At 39.6% G+C, this 17593-nt stretch overlaps 1 protein-coding gene across 1 annotated transcript in view; it reads right to left on the bottom strand.

Annotated features, from left to right (window-relative positions):
* Nucleotides 1-14798, bottom strand: part of MUC2 (mucin 2, oligomeric mucus/gel-forming) — a 44640-nt gene extending 29842 nt beyond the window's left edge. Inside the window, exons 1-10 of the mRNA XM_042459288.1 lie at nt 14729-14798; nt 13327-13591; nt 10493-10607; nt 8772-8862; nt 8076-8185; nt 6619-6835; nt 5035-5160; nt 4273-4456; nt 3086-3224; nt 1808-1918 (exon numbers count right to left, since the gene is read on the bottom strand). Of these exons, the coding sequence (XP_042315222.1) occupies nt 1808-1918; nt 3086-3224; nt 4273-4456; nt 5035-5160; nt 6619-6835; nt 8076-8185; nt 8772-8862; nt 10493-10607; nt 13327-13591; nt 14729-14798 (1428 nt within the window). The remainder of the gene's footprint in view (nt 1-1807; nt 1919-3085; nt 3225-4272; nt 4457-5034; nt 5161-6618; nt 6836-8075; nt 8186-8771; nt 8863-10492; nt 10608-13326; nt 13592-14728) is intronic.
* Nucleotides 14799-17593: the final 2795 nt, after the last annotated feature.

The raw sequence follows: 17593 nt of genomic DNA, 5'->3' as shown, positions 1-17593 counted from the left end.
ATCTTAAATGAACCATAACAACTGTCCAAAGAAAATCCAACATTTTATCAAATAATTATGGAACCCTAACAGCATTCTTCCGCTAGTTATACAAATGTGAAGTACAGGTTATGCAGCATCCCATGAATCTGAGGAAAGGGGGAAAATACATACACACGCACGCACGCACACAGACACACACACAAAATGATATGGATTGCAGGACAGATTTTTTTTTTTTAAGGAAGGCAATTAATATATATGTGAATCTCTGAAGAGCAAATTGAAAAACTTATGATAGTCTCCTTAATCAAATGATGCATGATGTGATTTGTTTAACCACGGTTGGTTTCAGCTGCATATTCACCAATGTACTTTAAAATCATCCAAACAGATTGGTTGGCATCCAGTATTTATGAGACTGTAAAACCAACCACTTGAGCCAGGTAGTGCCCACACCATAGGGTTTCTGAGGCACTGTAAGTTGGAGCACTGAGAAATGGCAACTGCAGTGCTGCCCCAGGCATAGAGCATGATGAAAGAAACAGTTGTGGCAGAACCCCAAGGAATCTCTCCACCTGCCACTCTCATTGTAGTGCTCTCTCAATACAGTACAATGACAGAGCTCCCTCATCATAGATACATCTGACAGTGTAAGTTTTTGGCCAAAAATTATTAGAGCAGAATAAAATATGTTCACCAAATAACAACAACAAAAAAATTGACAACTTTTAAATATGACTGCATACATATAGTTTCGGTCTGCTCATTTTCAGTTTTAAGGCTGCTGTACACTCTCAGCTTATTCTCCATTTTCCCAAGACCTGGGAGTAGAGGCATTACACCATATCTAGATGCTTTTAATTAATTTATTTGTTCTTGATCCATGTTTACCAAGTGAGACTGATAGCCTTTGAGCAGGTAGACATATCACCTTTTAAGCCAGTATGAAATGTGCTTCAATACCAAGATTTCCTTGAATGAACCTTGGAGGATTTTTTTTAAGTGATGGAGAATCTTTGTTAAGAAGCTTTTACTAGAACTATACATTTAAGTGTTCCCTTGAAAAGAATTAAGATAGCGAAAAAGAACCAAAACTGGTTCAGATCTACACTGCACACTTTTTGACAACCAGGAGCTTAGTTGTGCATAAGTATACAATGCAACAGGCATCATGAGGATATAATGTTAAAAAATGACTCATTAAATCCATGGCATTTAACTTAAGTTGGCTAATGACACCTTATAAAAAGTTTATGATGTGCACTGGAACACGATCAAGATGTTTTACAACTGTGACTGTAAAAAATAACAAAGGGTGTAAAAGGAAATAAAGCAAAATAAACAGAGCCCAAAATGCAATTGTGATGTGGGTTTGGCACAAAAGAGGTACTCAGGTAAGCAGGTAAAAAGGTACTAAGCAAAGTAGAGTATCTTTGTTTGAAAGTTAAAGTGGGTTTTATTGTTTGGTTTCAGTTTTAGCATATTTGACAATCAACAATAGTATCTAATTCAAAGGATTGAATAATGGCTAAAAATCTTAGAATGGCAAAATTATATATTAACTGTATTTTCGTACATACATACATGCGCGCGCACACACACACATCTGTCTGTCTGTCCATCTACGTACACACAATTGTCTTGACAAAATTAACAGCTAGGAAAAAATGCAATATTGTCCTCCCAAATACCACGGGTGTTGAAGAGAGGGCCATCTTGAAACAACATTTGATTGGATTTGGCTTCAAGCGATTATTTGTTTGATTTGACCTCATCTTTTTAGTATAGGCCTTAGCCATGGCATCAATATGTGCATTCAACTTACATTTTGTTTGTGATCTATGAGCAATACAACCGTCTTTAGGCATGTCTGCTTATCTGTAGAACTACATGGGCCCAGTTCTGCCAAGAGGACATGTGAGTCATTTTTGCTGCTCTGCAAATAGAAAAGAACAAATATGATAAGTGTGGTCCATTCCTCCGCCCACAAACCCCTTTCCTTCCACAGAAAGACTGACATGAGATATTGATTTTAAAATAATCAACCCAGTTTCTCTTAAAGATGTCAAATTCCAGTGACCATGTTCCATATAAAAGGAAAAGTATTTATTCTTCTTTAGGAAAATATTTGAGTGTACCTGACCGAAAATCCCCATTTGATAATCCTACTGAATGTGCAAAGGGATCTTATAGTACTTTTGAGCCTAACTGAGAGAAAGAATGAAGTTGGTAGCACCACTCCTCAGATACATGGAGTGAAGTCCCTATGAACTGACTTTCATAAATAGACTGTAAGTGTGAAGAGAAATAGAAATGCTGAAATAGAAATAGAAATCCTTTCTCTTACCTTTGTCACTCCACAACCATAATTAAAACTAAATTTGTCACCTCATCACCATACTTACAAATGTTGCATTCCTATTGCTATTGACACTCACAGCCTGCATATGTCAATGTTTACTGTAGAAGGAACTATCCATAGTTTCATTCACATCTATGGGACCTATCTTCCTGCTGCAGTCCCTTCTCCACACTTTAGGTTTGGCAGGCTGATGTTGCCTTTGTGCTTCTGATTACAGAAAGGCTACCTGGCCACCCCCTCCCCAGACCTTAAATAGCCATGGGGATGTGCTGACAATAGGGAAGTAGGTTATGCACACAGGAAAAGTGATAGAGTTGTGACTTGCAGAGTTACATGTCCTTCCAGTACCAGGGAGCCTGGGTGGCCACTGGAGATCCCTGGTGCTGCAGTGGTTAAATGCCTGCACTGCAGCCACAAGGTTGTCAGTTCGATCCCAGGCAGGGCTCCAAAGTCTACTCAGCCTTCCATCCTTTCATAGGTCGGTAAAATGAGTACCCAGTTTGTTGGGGGCAATTGGCTTACACATTGTAAACTGCTTGGGGAGTACTAGTTCACTGATAAACTGTATAGAAATGTATTTGTTATTGCTATTGCTATGGAGAGTCTTGGCCATTATGTGCAGAAATTATTCTTTTGAGAGAAAATTAGAGATTCATATTTAAATACATGTTCAACTGCAAATGTTCTTCTAATTGTTGTTTTTTTTAAATTGCCCAGTGTTGAAATGGTCAATACTTATACCTTAGTCAAAACATAGTAACAGTCTCCGTGGAAGGTGTATTTCTTCCCATCAAAAGTGGTAATGTGAGCTCCACCCTCCAGTGCACATGTACTTGGACAGGGTAAGTCCTGGCATACCCATCTACCTGATTCACAAACGCTGTGAAGACAAAATGCAATAGGAATCAAACAATTAGTGTCAGACACAGCAGCTGAGAAACTGTACTAAAAATCTCTGCATCCAAGAAGCAAGCTGGAAGTTGAAAGTTCTGTCCACCTAATAATATGACCACTTTCCAATTACTAGAAAACAAATAAATCCTGAAGTTCATGAGAGCAGTTAGGATGACTGGTGGTGTCTAAAATGTATCTTCTTCTGTCCATGCCACCCCAGAAACCTGTGTGTTGTGCCTAAGTTAAGAGGCAGGTATCTGAACTGATGTCAGCCTTGTATTTCCATAAATAGGAGCCCACAATTTTGTCTTCATCCCAGGAACTATTGCTAAGTATCATCTTATAACTGCCCAACTACCAGAGAGCCATCAGACTTACATTCCCAGACTTGAGGCTTAATTTAACTATGAACGATATGGCTTAAATATGTAGCCTAAATTTGGGGCTTCCATGCTCCCCTTCCCCCTTTTCACTTCTGGGCCTCATGAAGAGTACAGAAAACTCAAAAGCCTATCTCAAATTAAGTAATTTTATTTGGACCTAATAAAGGTGTTGCCCATTTGTAGATTTTGGATTTTGCTCTGTTTTTATGGACCACCATGGTAACTTTCAGTTTGCTGGTTGTAGTTAAAAGCTTTAGCCTCAACTGATTTTCATAAGCAGTTAAGTAGCCCTCTTTCAGAAAAAAAAAGTTTTCTTTGTTGAAGCTAGAAAGTACTACTGAACTCTGCTGTAAAATTCAGAGTACAGCTATTTAGAATCCGTAAATAATTCCCCCTCCTTTTGATCTGAGAGGTGATGCTGGGAAATGTTTGTTTCCTTTTCTAATAAATATGTAATACACCAGATTCATTTGATCATGTTTGGTGTGTTGAGCCTATGAAAGCGTCTCATTGTGCAAAGGAGACATTAGGATGATAATTTTCATTTGACATTCTCCATTCTTCTAAAATCTGTCAACTCTAAGTTAGCACATTCTGCCCCAATTTATTACCAAAGAAAAGGTGATGCAGTATAAACACAGGCTCGCTTACCAGCTTTCACACTCATTTGTGATGTTTTGACCAGGAGAAAATACATTGCCTTGACTTTTACAGTGGCATTTGCTTGTGGGTACACAGCCTTTGCCCATGATGTCATCATATACAGTGCCTGCAAGAATAATAGTAGTAGTAGTAGTAGTAGTAGTAAGATTTTCTTGGTTCATTGGCTGCAAATCTGAACCCATTTACAAGGCAAGAGGTCTGCATGGAACTAAGGGAGATTTGCGGCTGTACTAGATATTAAAGGAAATATGTATTCCCTGAAATTAACCTGTTTCGACTCTTAAAACTGGATTTCATCAGAGATACATGCCTCAACCTTGAGACCTGAGACATGTATCTCTTATAACCAATCACAAAATGCAACGACCAATCACAAACTGCAGCAGGTTAAATAAAAAACACATAGGTGAGGAAACCTGTGTGCTATGGCTAAGCATGATCTAAGCATAATATCTAGTCTGACCCTCAGATCACTATTAAACCAGGAAGAATTGTTGGATGATGTATATTTTCCAAAACAAAACCCACATGGTAATAATTGAAATGTACTCAGAATTAGTTTTATTGACTTTAATAAAGCCTGTGTCCTACCATGTGTGCTTAAAATAACATTACAATAGAATAACCTGAAGGGGTAGGTTAGCAATATGGCCATAGCCATCCAACTGAAAGGGATAGCCATCCAGCTGAAAAAGGTTTGCCATATCTAAGCACACTGCTATATCTACCATGCCACACTGAAATTATTACCTTCTGGGCAGAAACAGCCATCCATATAGTGCTCTTCACATAGTCTGCTGATATCCAGATGTGAACAGGTGTCCATACAAGGTGAGCCACTTTCCAAGTAGACCATGTTTCCAGGACATGATTTAGCTGAAATAATAAAAGAAGTAGGCACTGACTAGGAGACACAGACTCTAGCCTATGGACACATACTAATAGAGAGGAAAATAAGAGAGATAAAATGGTGGTAATGAGGTACCTCAGCTAGTATCAGTGAAAACATTGTTTACCCAAATCATAGAATTACAGAGTTGGAAGAGACCACAAGGGCCATCCAGTCCAACCCCCTGCTATGCAGGAACTCTCAATCAAAGCATACCCAACAGATGAAGAGAAGGTTTACTACTTTTGTCACTGAGACTTTTAAACAAATTTTTCAGTTTCTCAGTGAAAACAAAAGAAATCCAAAGAGTCAAAATTTGATGTGTGTACATGTGTGCAAGCATGTGTGTGTAAAATAGAGGAGACAGCATGAGGGAGGGAGGGAGAGCAAGAGAGATGCTGTGTGTGTCCTGATATGGTTTAACATTTGCATAACATTCTCTTATCAAATGTGATGAGAGTAGAATCCAAAGAAAGACTATCTGGACAACTATAATCGTAATTTGCATATATTTCAGTGAGAGTTACGCACTCAGCTTCCTTAGTTTTCTGTTTTACGTCTCTTTGAATCTCAAGTGAAAAGCACTTATTCAGACACTGCTTTCATCAAAGCTCTCAGTACTAAAGAAGTGGAAGGAGAAGGAAATCAGATCTCCAGATTTCCTCTGATGCTGGTTGGATACTTGACTAAGGACACACATAGGCCACCCAGTAGTTCCAGTACACATAGCCCCAGGGTTTTCCATTTCTGGGTTTCACACCTTGTAATAGTTGTTTTGACCCTGCATCCAGCTGTGTCCTAAATATTCCAACATTTTAGCCTTAGTTTGTTGCTGGTTGTGACAGTGTTTAGTGCTACCCTTAATCTATTTCTTTTCAGATGCTCTTGTCTCCCACTTGAAGTGAGGTTATGCTGTGGTGTGGGTGTAGTTTTCCTCCATCTCCCTCACACAGCCATCCAATTCATGTTGTCAACACCTTCCCCCATCTCTCATCCCCATTCTCGCAGGTATCCACAGTCTGTGTCTCACACACCTTTTTTAAAGAAAAAAAAATCTCTATCACTTTAACACTATGATGGTAAATGAAATCGGGAGAAGAAATCTTGAATCTGGTAGCCAGAAATCTAATGAGGGAATGAAGATCAGTTGTTGGAAACTCCCAGAAGAGAAGGAAACCACACGCTGTAGTGGGTTTTTCAGTTATTCCCTTGTGAAATCCACAAGACAAATAACAGGACAAGAAGAATGTTGTTTTGATATCTGAACCCCCTGAAAAACGACATCTATAACTCCTGCTAAATCCTGAGGCTTTTGGACATTCTAGAGGAGTTGCAATGAAAGAAGATCAAGGGCTATTTGGAATTATATGAATTTAAGGAGGAATGTGTCCCTGCACTGTTGACTGTGGCTGGCTGTATCTTCTATGAGCTGGTTAGTGACTTACGACACAATTCAGGGGTTCTCCAATTCTGAGGCTTTCCTCCAGCATGGGAACATTGACGGGAAAACTCTGAGATGGTGCTGCAAAGACAGAAGGAGTCCTCTGTTTTCTGACAAGCACACCTGTCCTGCATACAGGCTTGAATATATTGCTCCAGATTCAAGCGGGACTGACAGTCTTCAAAGGCTGAAGAAGTCAACAGCTTTGTACACTCATCACGCTGGAAAGGAAAGAAATAAGAGTTTAACAGACCCTAATAATGCTTTTTTCCAAAGCTGTCTCTGAAGGAATTGTAACAAACATGCCTAGTTAAAATAACATAGCTAAATCCTTGATTCAAACAGAGCTTAGAGCAGCTACCCTTAGGGAACCTCAACGCCTCAAATTTTCCAGCTAACAACCCAGCTGGCATGCTAGCTGGGGGATTCTGGAACTATGGTTCCTCAAAGAAGCTTTTCTATCCTCTGGTTTCAAGATTCTGAAGTACTATCTAAAGAATATGGTTGAGTATTTCCAACAAGAAATTGATCAACATGATCAAGGAGAGCATCTGAAAAGCAATCATGTATAAATGCTTACATATGAGTTTAGTTCTGTAACATTAAATGTCTAGCATAGGGAAATTCTATCTCACCCTTAAGTGTTATTTTTCATAACATCTTGACTGAAGATATTTGACAGTGGCTCTGAACTCAATGTCATTTCTTTACTGAAGTGAGCTGTAGTTTTCTTCTTGCAAAGGAATTTTAGGTCACTAGGGGTTAAATATAATTGGTAATCCTGACTATAGTAGGCCCACTGTATCCATGGCAGCTTGCCAAGTCAACACTCACATAACTTCCATAGATCTGATGGGTCTGCTGTAGCTTAGATCAACAACTAAATGTACTATAGTCCCATTTGTCTTGGAGATCTTCAGAGATAAGATAATAATAATAATAATTTGTTTTATTTATATACCGCTATTCCAAAGATCATAGCGGTGAACAGCAAGTAAGCTAATTAGCAAGTAAGCTAATTTAAGTAAGATGCATTTATTTAGACTGGGGTGGTCAACTTCTGGTCCTCCAGATGTTATTAGACTGCAACTCTCATCAAGCACCTCCAGCACAGTAAATAGTGAGGAATAATGAGAGATACAGTCCAATAACAGTTTCAGAACTACAGACTGCTTGCATTTAATTTTAATGTGCACTTGCACATACCAAATCTGCTTGATATGCCACCTTCCTGCAGAGCACATACACACACTCAAAGAAGATTCTATGCTTTACACACAAGGCTAAGTCTACATAGACAAATCTTCTTGCTTTCCTGTCCTCTAATTAATGCTTCCACACCAAATAATAAACAGGGAACATAATTATGTTCCTACGTTATTGCATATCCCACACTTTTCCCTGCAAAACAAGCTGATCTTTCTGCCTGGTGAATTGTTCAGTTTAGTTATTAAGACTTACATGCTTATGGCATTGCTGTACAGTTTTTGTTTCATCAGGGTCTTCACATTCTGCTTTGGGGTTATGAATTTTCTGTAGGTTTCCAAATGTGATTGGGTTGTATGTCAGTCCTATAAAAAAGAGGAAACAAAGGAGTCTTTATAGGTGCCAAATAAATATTTAAGTAAATCACCATCTGACTTGATATGACCCTCTTTTCTAGTTTATGACTGCTGGCATCCTGGTGATTAAACAGGGTGGGTGACAAGGAATTATCAAGATATCACATCAGTCAATTATCAATGCTATATAAGGTACTTTGAGAAAACAAAGGTGATCCAGAAGACCACATGGTTTAAGCGAGATTGTTCACAACATCAATACAGAATTTATTTCACCCTTATGGACCAGTTTCCTAAGAATATAAATTTATAATGTTTCTATGCATTTCAAACAGTCCAGTACTGTAAACATTGGCTTGATTGTAATTTCTGCATTGTAAATTTCATAGAATCATAGAGTTGGAAGAGACTTTAAGGGCCATTAAGTCCAACCCCCTGCTGTGCAGGAAGACACAAGCACAGGACCCCCAAGATATGGCCAACCAGCCTCTGTTCAAACACCTCCAAAGAAGAAGATTCCACCACACTCTGAGGGAGTGTGTTTCATATTCTGCAATTCATAACAGGTATTTCTAAGTACTTTAATCTCACATACCGTTGGAGATGAATTCATTGTAGATTGGCTGGCCATTATAATCCCCACAAAGACCACATGTATAGTTTTGAAACTTAATGTCAAGCTCAACCTAAATTGAAAAAGCAAAACCACAAGAACATCTCAATAATTGCAGCAAAGCAGGATATAATTTTGTTGGTGGTATGTGCTTTCAAGTCGTTTCCAACTTATGGCAACCCTAAGACAAACCTATTGTGGGGTTTTCTTGGCAAGACTTGTTTGGAGGTTTCCATTGCCTTCTTGCTTGAAGCTTAGAGCATGTGACTTGCCCAAGGTCACCCAGGGGTTTCATGGTTGAGCCAGGAGTCAAACCCTGGTCTCCAGAGTAGTGGTCCAACACTCAAACCACTATGCGACTTTGACTCTCATGCCTTACACTTAAACTATTAGGATACATGTTACTTCACCATGCCAAGCACAGATCTTTTCCATCTCTACTTTAACTCAGTAGAGCTTTAAATCAGGGATGTAGGAAGTGTAGGAAATGGTTTTTCTAGTTGTTTCCAGGAACAACAAGAGAGTTTTAAGGAGGTTCCAGAAGACCTTTTAAAGTCTAAATGGAGATACATTTAGCAGTGTAATCCCATCCATACAGCATCTGTGCCAAAGAGTTTTTGAAATTTTGTTTTGGGGTTACAACTCACAGAATCCCAAGGTAGACTAACTACTGACCACACTGACAAGGCAATTCTGGGAGTTTTAACCTCAAAAGTAACTTTTTCCAGTTCTACCTGAGCTCTGTTAATGAGATACGAGACTTCTAAATAAAGACTAGCATGATAAGCAGGACAATTCTCTAGAAAGAGTATTTAAAAGGCTAGTGGACTTGAAAAACAGGGAACATAAAACTTCTCACAAAACTTTCATTTTTTTGCATCTATTTGCAAAATAGATGCAGATTTCCTGAAGTGGAGCTTTTCTGAGATATACTACAGAGAGCATCCTTTGAACTGCAACAGATTACAATATTACTGTTGAAGTTATCTCACCCCACTAGCATTAATTCCACCTACTGGAACACAAAACCATAAAAAGTGTTTGCTGCCTGTATGGAATTGGACTGGGCTTAGTATCTAGAACAGTCTTATTCTAACAACTTTCCCATTAACTCCTGTCAGCATGTGTTTATGAATTCTGCTCCTGAACCATAAAGCCTATAACCACTGGCATTGGCTGGTGATAAGAAGGCCTATAGTCAACCATGAATTGTTCCTCAATTCCTCAGTTGCATTCCTCACTTGTGGAGCAATCACTGAGAAGGTTCATCTGCTTTCCCTTGATATCAACAGTTTCACTCAAGAAGTACTCTTGGATAGCCACTAGACAGGAACACATGAAATCAATCAGTTTGTAATGTGTTCTGGGCCTCAGTCATGAAGGCTGTGTGTGTGTGTTTCCTGTTGACTTATGGCAGCTCCAAAGAGTTTTCATAGGCAAAGAATACCCTGAGGTGGTTTGCCATTGCATCATGAAGGGCACACCAGCATGTTAATACAAGTCAAAAGCCACACTCAGTGGCAGTTGGTGGGTTCCAGGGTTAGTAGGATAGTGAATCCACTCCAAGTTTTAGTCCAAACTGTAAACACATTGTCCAAGGTGCTGAATCTATTAAAGGACAACACCTTTAACATCCATATTAAAAGTCACAGTGGATCCTCTGACATGGAAGCTATTGGCCATGAGTGGCCACACATACATACCATCAAGGCATCCTCTCTGTTCCATATCAGCTGCAGACCAGTTCTGGCATAGACTTTGGTAGCAATCTCATTCTTCTCAATGAGAAGGCCAGAATTGTGGTATGGAGTTTTTGCACTAGAGAGAAGAAAGTCACATTGAACATTCATTACATTCTGTGGCACTGCAATTCCAACACTGCAGTTCCAGGAGGAGTTGAAGAAGGAGGAAATGATAAATTTGTAGAATTTAGCAAGCATTTACATTTCATTCCTAGTCCTATTCAACTTAGCGACATTTAATATGAATAGGCCAACTGCAGCAGAATTCTATTCATGGTCTTTTAAAGTTTACTATGTTTCTCCAGGAGTGCTATGGGGGTGCAGGGGCAAAATGTGTGCAATTCTGACATGAATGCTGGTCCACCAAATGAAATTTTCTTTCAGTCCCCAAATTTATAGCATTGCAATAATTTAAAATGCCATTTGAGCATTTAGAAATACAATTTAGGCATCAAAATAAAGACGACAGGTAAAGCTCTAAGGAAGTGTGAACAAGTACAAGAGATCTATGCTATGGAATTCTGGGATTTGTAGCATTTTGTGGCACCAGAGCTCTCTGACAAAGAAGGCTAACTGTCTCATAAAACTACATTTCTCCTAATTCCATAGCATTGAGCCATGGCCGTGAAAGCAGTGTCAAACGTCACTATTTCTGCAGTGCAGATTAGACCTAAATCATTCGTCCAGAGTGAGATCCTATTGTGTAGCTATTTTTCTATTTTTCTGAAATTTTAATGCAGAACAAAATGATAAGTCTAAAAGCAGTGGAACAGGTCAGAATGCAGGAAAAATAAAATGTGTAACACTCAACATGAGAAGGAATCAATCTCCTTAAGCCAATTACACAACATTTGGCATGGATTTTAAATTCCATAATGTAGAGAGGAAAGTCCTCCACATTGCAATTACTACTCCAAGAGGAATAAGGCTGTCATAATCTATCTCACTATGCTATGCCTAAGCAATGCAAAACAGCAAAGGCAGCTGCCACACTGCAGAATTAATGCAATATGACACCACTTTAACTGTCATGGCACCGTCCTATGGAATCCTTGGACTTGTAGTATGTTGTGGCACCAGAGATCTCTGACGGAGAAGGCTACATTTCTCACAAAACTATAAATTCCAGAATTGTATAGCATTGAGTCATAGCAGTTAAAGTGTTGTCAAACTGCATTAATCCAGCAATGTAGGTGCAGCCTACAATTTATAAGCCCAAAATTAGCCAATGCACTGGCTGTGTGGGTCTTTTCCCTGGGGCAAAAACACACTTAGAGAACTGTGCTGACATTTGCTCTTCCCTGTTTTATATCCAGAATGAGCAAGGGGACATCTTTTGTGATAACCATTGAAGTATAAGAAAACTTCTTCACAGGACCCAAGCATATGCTCTGTATGTTCAGCGAAACAGGAGGAAGCCAGGAGAGACAGATTGAGGGCAATGACCAGGATATCCCAATGACCCATAGTGAATCACAATGATCCACTGGTGGGTTTGGATCTAACAGATCAGCATGAAAGTCCCAGCATAGCCATGGACTCACTTGAATGGCCTTGAATGAACCACTATTGCTTAGCCTCTCTTCCCCACCTATAGAGTAGGATTACATTCACAAATGTTTTGTGAGGATGAACAAAATGAAGCTGTTAAACTAAAATAGAATGAAGGAGGCTGCCCTGTATAAACTGTTAGTAGATGAAAGGGATGAGAAATGCCAGCTAGCAACTATGGAAATTGCTATTTAGTACTACAGTAATTTAACAATCCTGTATTGTGCATTATATTGTTGGGGTTTTTTTTACTATTGTGCCTAGTTTACATAATCCTTTTCATTTTAAAAATAGTGCTTTATAACTTTAGCCTACAGTGCAGGATGGGATTGCAACACAATGCCCATTAGTAGTAATGTTAAAGAAATTACAATTGAAATAGCATTATATTGTTTTCCAACAGGGAAAGAAATTGCCATGTAGTTGTTATATTCTGTTTTTAGTAATATTTTGGGAAAACCATATCATCAGTAGTAGGAGGCAGGATAAACAAAATCCCTCTGAGAAATTAAACAGAACTCTTTTGGCATCTGTTGAAGTTTCCCAAGTGTTTTGCCTGAGTGAGAATGCATACATTTACTTCAAGTTTTGTTTTAATTGGAAGCTGGTGACAACCTAGGGATATGTAGAGTACCTTGCTGCTAAAGGTACCCTTTTTTTATCCCATTTGAAGTCCCCAAGAACTTCACCCAATAAACTCCAAATTTGCTTTGAACTTTGCTTAAGACAAAATTTCAGTGGTAACACTGCCCAAGATGGCCTGAAAGTATTGAGTTGCCACACAATACAAGTCTGTCACACTTGTTTTGGCTGGTGGGAGTCTGTAGTTCTGACAATGTAAGAAAAACGCTTACAGAAAGTCCATGGGCAAGGCTTGAAAGCAACTGCATCCTCTCACTTGAAGTTCCTCCTAACCAATACTGCCTCTGATATTGGAGATAAAATATTGTCCACTAGACATGGTTGCTTTGTTACTGTTGTGTGCCTACAAGTCATTTCAGACTTGTGGCAATCCTAAGACGAATCTATCATGGGGCTTTCTAGTCCTGACAGCATGTGACTCACCCAGGGTCACCCAATGAGTTTCCTTAGCCAAGAGGGGAATCATACCTTGATTTATAGAGTCATAGTCCAATGCTCAAACCACTACACTAATCGCTGTGTGTATTTGGCTTCAATAATTAGTATATGAGCTGAGTACTTAAGGCTGCGTGCGTCAGAAGTATAATAACAGAAGAACTTACATTTGCCCATTCACCACAACCAATGTTTGAGTGAGATAGATTGCAACATCCTTAACTGTGACAAGGACATATTGGATGCCAGGGTGCCCTTGGTCATTCAGTTCACGCTGGATGTGGACAGAGAACTCCTTGTAAGACTCTCGGCAGTCGGAAACAAAGTTGTATTCACAGACACCAGGAAACTGGTAAAAATCACCGTCAAAGGTTTTGAAATGGTTGTTCCCCCAAGTACTGCAGACATATTGGCTGTGGTTAGGATTTCTTCCTGTAGTGATGAAGAATGAGGGCAAAGTAACCTTTAAGTGCAATCATGAAGCCACAAAGAAAAAGAATGATGCTTATGCAATTCAGTAAAAATAACTCTGTTTTTGGAAGGGGAGAGGCCACCTGTATGTATCAAATGTTCCATTGAAATGTTGGGGTTTTGTTGTTATAATTTTTGATTGCAACATCTCAAGTGATAGGTAAACTTAAACTGTGAAAAAAAATTATACTCTGTTCTCATTCAAGATTGCAGACATAGCAAAAGCATCACTGTAAAGCCATGAAACATTGGTACCTTTGGGCAAGATGTGCTGCCTGTTATTGAAGCCAATGTGCGACTTATTTCTATTTCTATGATTCCCAAGATAGCAGAGGGCATGAAAAACTGCTGAATTGTTTTGAGTCCAGTTGCTATCACTCACATAGGCATTTCTAATTATTTATATTATTAATCAATGTAAATTTCCTCCACCAAATATGCCACAGACTCAAGATGCTTTTCACAAATCACAGAACCACTAAGCTTTTCCTTCCAAAGAAAGAAGATTCTTAGTTTTTTGTGAGTTTTTCAGGTTATATGGCCATGTTCTAGAAGAGCTTATTCCTAATGTTTCACCAGCATCTGTGGCTTGCATCTTCAGAAAATGCCAGCCACAGTTGCTGGCGAAACATCAGGAATAAACTCTTCTAAAACATGGCCACATAGCCCAAAAAACCCACAAAAAACTATGGCTGCCGGACATGAAAGCCTTCAACTTGACAAAGAAGATTCTGCTCTATATGACATTTGAACTTCAATGGAAAATTCAGAATTAGTGTCATAGTTCTGAAAAGGACATTAAAACAGTCTGATAAAACAACTCTCTCTTTTCCTAGTCCACATAATCTGAGACAGAATTATCTGTACATTAACATTGCTAGCATATTAATTCAAATAACCTAAAATAGTATCTGTTGCAAGCAGGGAACTGGAGCATCCAGTGCTCACTACACAGAAATAATTTTCATATCCTTCAAAGTCCTTCTAAAAAACTGAACAAATGGATGCATTTGGTTTTTGTGCACATGGCCACAGCCAATGGATGTTTCTTAGGTTCTCCACTGCACAACTGCATAACATCTTCTTTAAAAGTCTTACCTTGTTTAACTTGATTTGCGTAGCAAACAGCCAGCCATAGTATTAAGAGGCTGGTTAGCCTTAGCCCCATGGTCGCTAAGAGGGAACGACAGAAGCCCTTTGGGAGCTTTTCTTTATATAATGCCCCTTGATGCAATTCATGTCATCAGAGGGAAGGGGATGAAAGGTGGAGAGAAGAAGGAGGGGTCAATATTTGCAGAGATTAGAAAGTAAACAGGCTGAAATTTTCATTGTAATACCTACAGTCTACCATTCAGGAAATAGTATAATGTTGATTCAGTTATCATGCAATTGTCTTTTTTTTATTGCCATTTTACTTCACCCAAAGGATGCTATTTGTCCCTGAGTCACACACAGTTTTATACTGCAGTATCTTAAAACCTGAATTTCCATTGGGGAGGGGAGCTAGTTGTGTTAGAAACAGAATCATAGTGTTAAGTCTGTTGCAGCGAAAACAATGCAAAGCCTTGCATTACCTCAAAAAATTACCATACTTCAGTCACTAACCCATGAATCTAATGAGTGCAATTAGTGGTTAATGCACACAAACCTTTGTTAATTTTTAAAGTCTCACAAGATTCTTTGTTGTCATACCTGCAGAAAGTAGTTCAACAATGCTGAAGCCTTTTAAGTGTAGCCTGTGGATCTTGCAATTCTTTTTTTTTCCTGCTCACTTAAAACAATTTACACTCCCTGAAGACCCTACACTAAACCTTTTGAATGAGACAAATAATTATCCATTGTTCATAATAGATAAATAATTAATAAAGCCGATCCTCCATAGCCACAGATTCTGCATCCATGAATTTAACCATTCACAGCTTGAAAACATTACCCCTCCTGCAAAAAAAAGGCAAACCTTGATTTTGTCATTTTTATATAAGGGTCACCATTTTACTATGCCCTTCTATCTAATGGGACATGGACATCCATGGATTTTTATATCCATGGTGGTTCCTGGAGCCAAACCCCAGTGGATATCAAGGGCCTCCTATTCTGCCATTGTGGGAGTGTAGTAAGCACCATGGTTCTATGCCCCTAAGGAAAATCAGAGCTTGGAAAAGTTACTTTTTTGGAATACAGCCCCAGAATCTCAACACATGCACAGCCATGATCAAAAATGTTACCCAAAGCTTACCTTAAGCTGCAGGGAGCCTCTCTGGGCAATAAAGGTCTATGGTGCAGTCAAGGGGCACTTCAGGATGAAACAGCCAGCCACCTCATATCCTTGCACTGTGGCAAAACAAGGTGGCTGGCAGCATCATCCTAAAGCCTCCCACTTGACTATGCCACAGACTTCCATCACATGGAGTGATTCCCTGCATTTTAGGGTGGGTTTGGATGGTTGATTCCTTAGATAATTTGTAGCCACATTTATGTAGCTGCAAATGCAATGCAGGTTCTTGGTCTACATTTATAACTAAGGGTTTTTCTAAAGATTTCAAGGCAGTGTATATGGTTGTCCTACTCCTCCCTCTTTCCCTTTTTTCCTTACAACAATGAGGCATAGTTTAGGCTGAGAGTGAGTGGCAACTAGTAGTTTTCATGGCCAGTGAGCTCTAGACCTAGATCTTACAGAAATAGAGGGAGAGTAAATTTTGTGTTAAGTAAAGGCACCTCAGAGGTAAACAGTCAACCTCTGGGGATCTGTCCTGGGAATGCCAATCTGCTGTTTTATAACTAAGGGGTTTATCACATGAGGGTTTATCACATTGATAGTCCCCACTCACCCCCTTTATTGAAAAGGTGGGCTCCACCAATTATTGAAATGCAAAGCAGCAACAGGAGAGCCATGAATGTGATAAGTCCAAGACAGAGCTTCTTGTCTTTCCTCCTAAGCCCACCCTTCAACACTCCTTTTCCGTCTCTGTGGACAACATTTCTATTCAACCAGTCCAGCAAGCCCGCAGTCTTGGTTTTATCTTTGATTCTTCTCTGTCATGTATCCCTCAGATCCAGACCACAGCCAAGGTTTGTAGATTCTTTTTATACAATATTGCCAAAATCTGACCATATCTCTCCACCTCTACTGACAAGATCCTGGTCCATGCCCTAGTGGTCTCACGACTCGATTACTGCAACATCCTCCTGGCTAGGCTTCCTCTCTCTCACCTCCGTCCTTTAATTTCTGTCCAGCATTCAGCTGCACGCATTATCACATCTACCCACCGCTCTGACCACATCTCTCCTGTGTTGGCATCCCTTCACTGGCTCCCACTCCCTTTCTGCATTCAGTATAAGCTCCTGCTGTCAACGTTTAAAGCCCTCCATGGTTAAGAAGAAGAAGAAGAAGAAGAAGAAGAAGAAGAAGAAGAAGAAGAAGAAGAAGAACCTGCCAAAGGCACTATTGTCCTACTGTAATTATGCATGTGATAAATTCCTAACTCTCAGTCACCACATAACAGTCTCTAAAGTTCTCTCCTGCCCTAAGGAAATCATATTGGATAGCTGTCCAGGGGAGAGCCAGTGTGGCATAGTGGTTTGAGTATTGGAATACAACTCTAGAGACTAGGGTTCAATTCCTTGTTCAGCCATCAAACTCACTGGGTGATCTTGGACAAGTCGCATGCTCTCAGCCTCAGGGGAATGCAATGGCAACCCTCCTCTGAAGAAATCTTGCCAAGAAAACTCTATGATGGGTATGTCCTAGGACAGTGATGGTAAACCTTTTTGAGGCCAAGTGCCCAAACTGCAACCCAAAACCCACTTATTTATTGCAAAGTGCCATGTCCCTCTGGATTTCTAGTAATAAACTCTGACAAACTCTGTGCTGGGGCGACAGCACATGTATCCACAGAGAGGGCTTTGAGTGCCACCTCTGGCATGCGTGCCATAGGTTCGCCATCACTGTCCTAGGATCACCAT

Source organism: Sceloporus undulatus, chromosome 1, assembly GCF_019175285.1.
Source record: "Sceloporus undulatus isolate JIND9_A2432 ecotype Alabama chromosome 1, SceUnd_v1.1, whole genome shotgun sequence".
NCBI classification, from domain to species: domain Eukaryota; kingdom Metazoa; phylum Chordata; class Lepidosauria; order Squamata; family Phrynosomatidae; genus Sceloporus; species Sceloporus undulatus.
The sequence above is the reverse complement of the archived record's forward strand: the minus strand, read 5'-3'. Positions and strand labels throughout refer to the sequence as shown.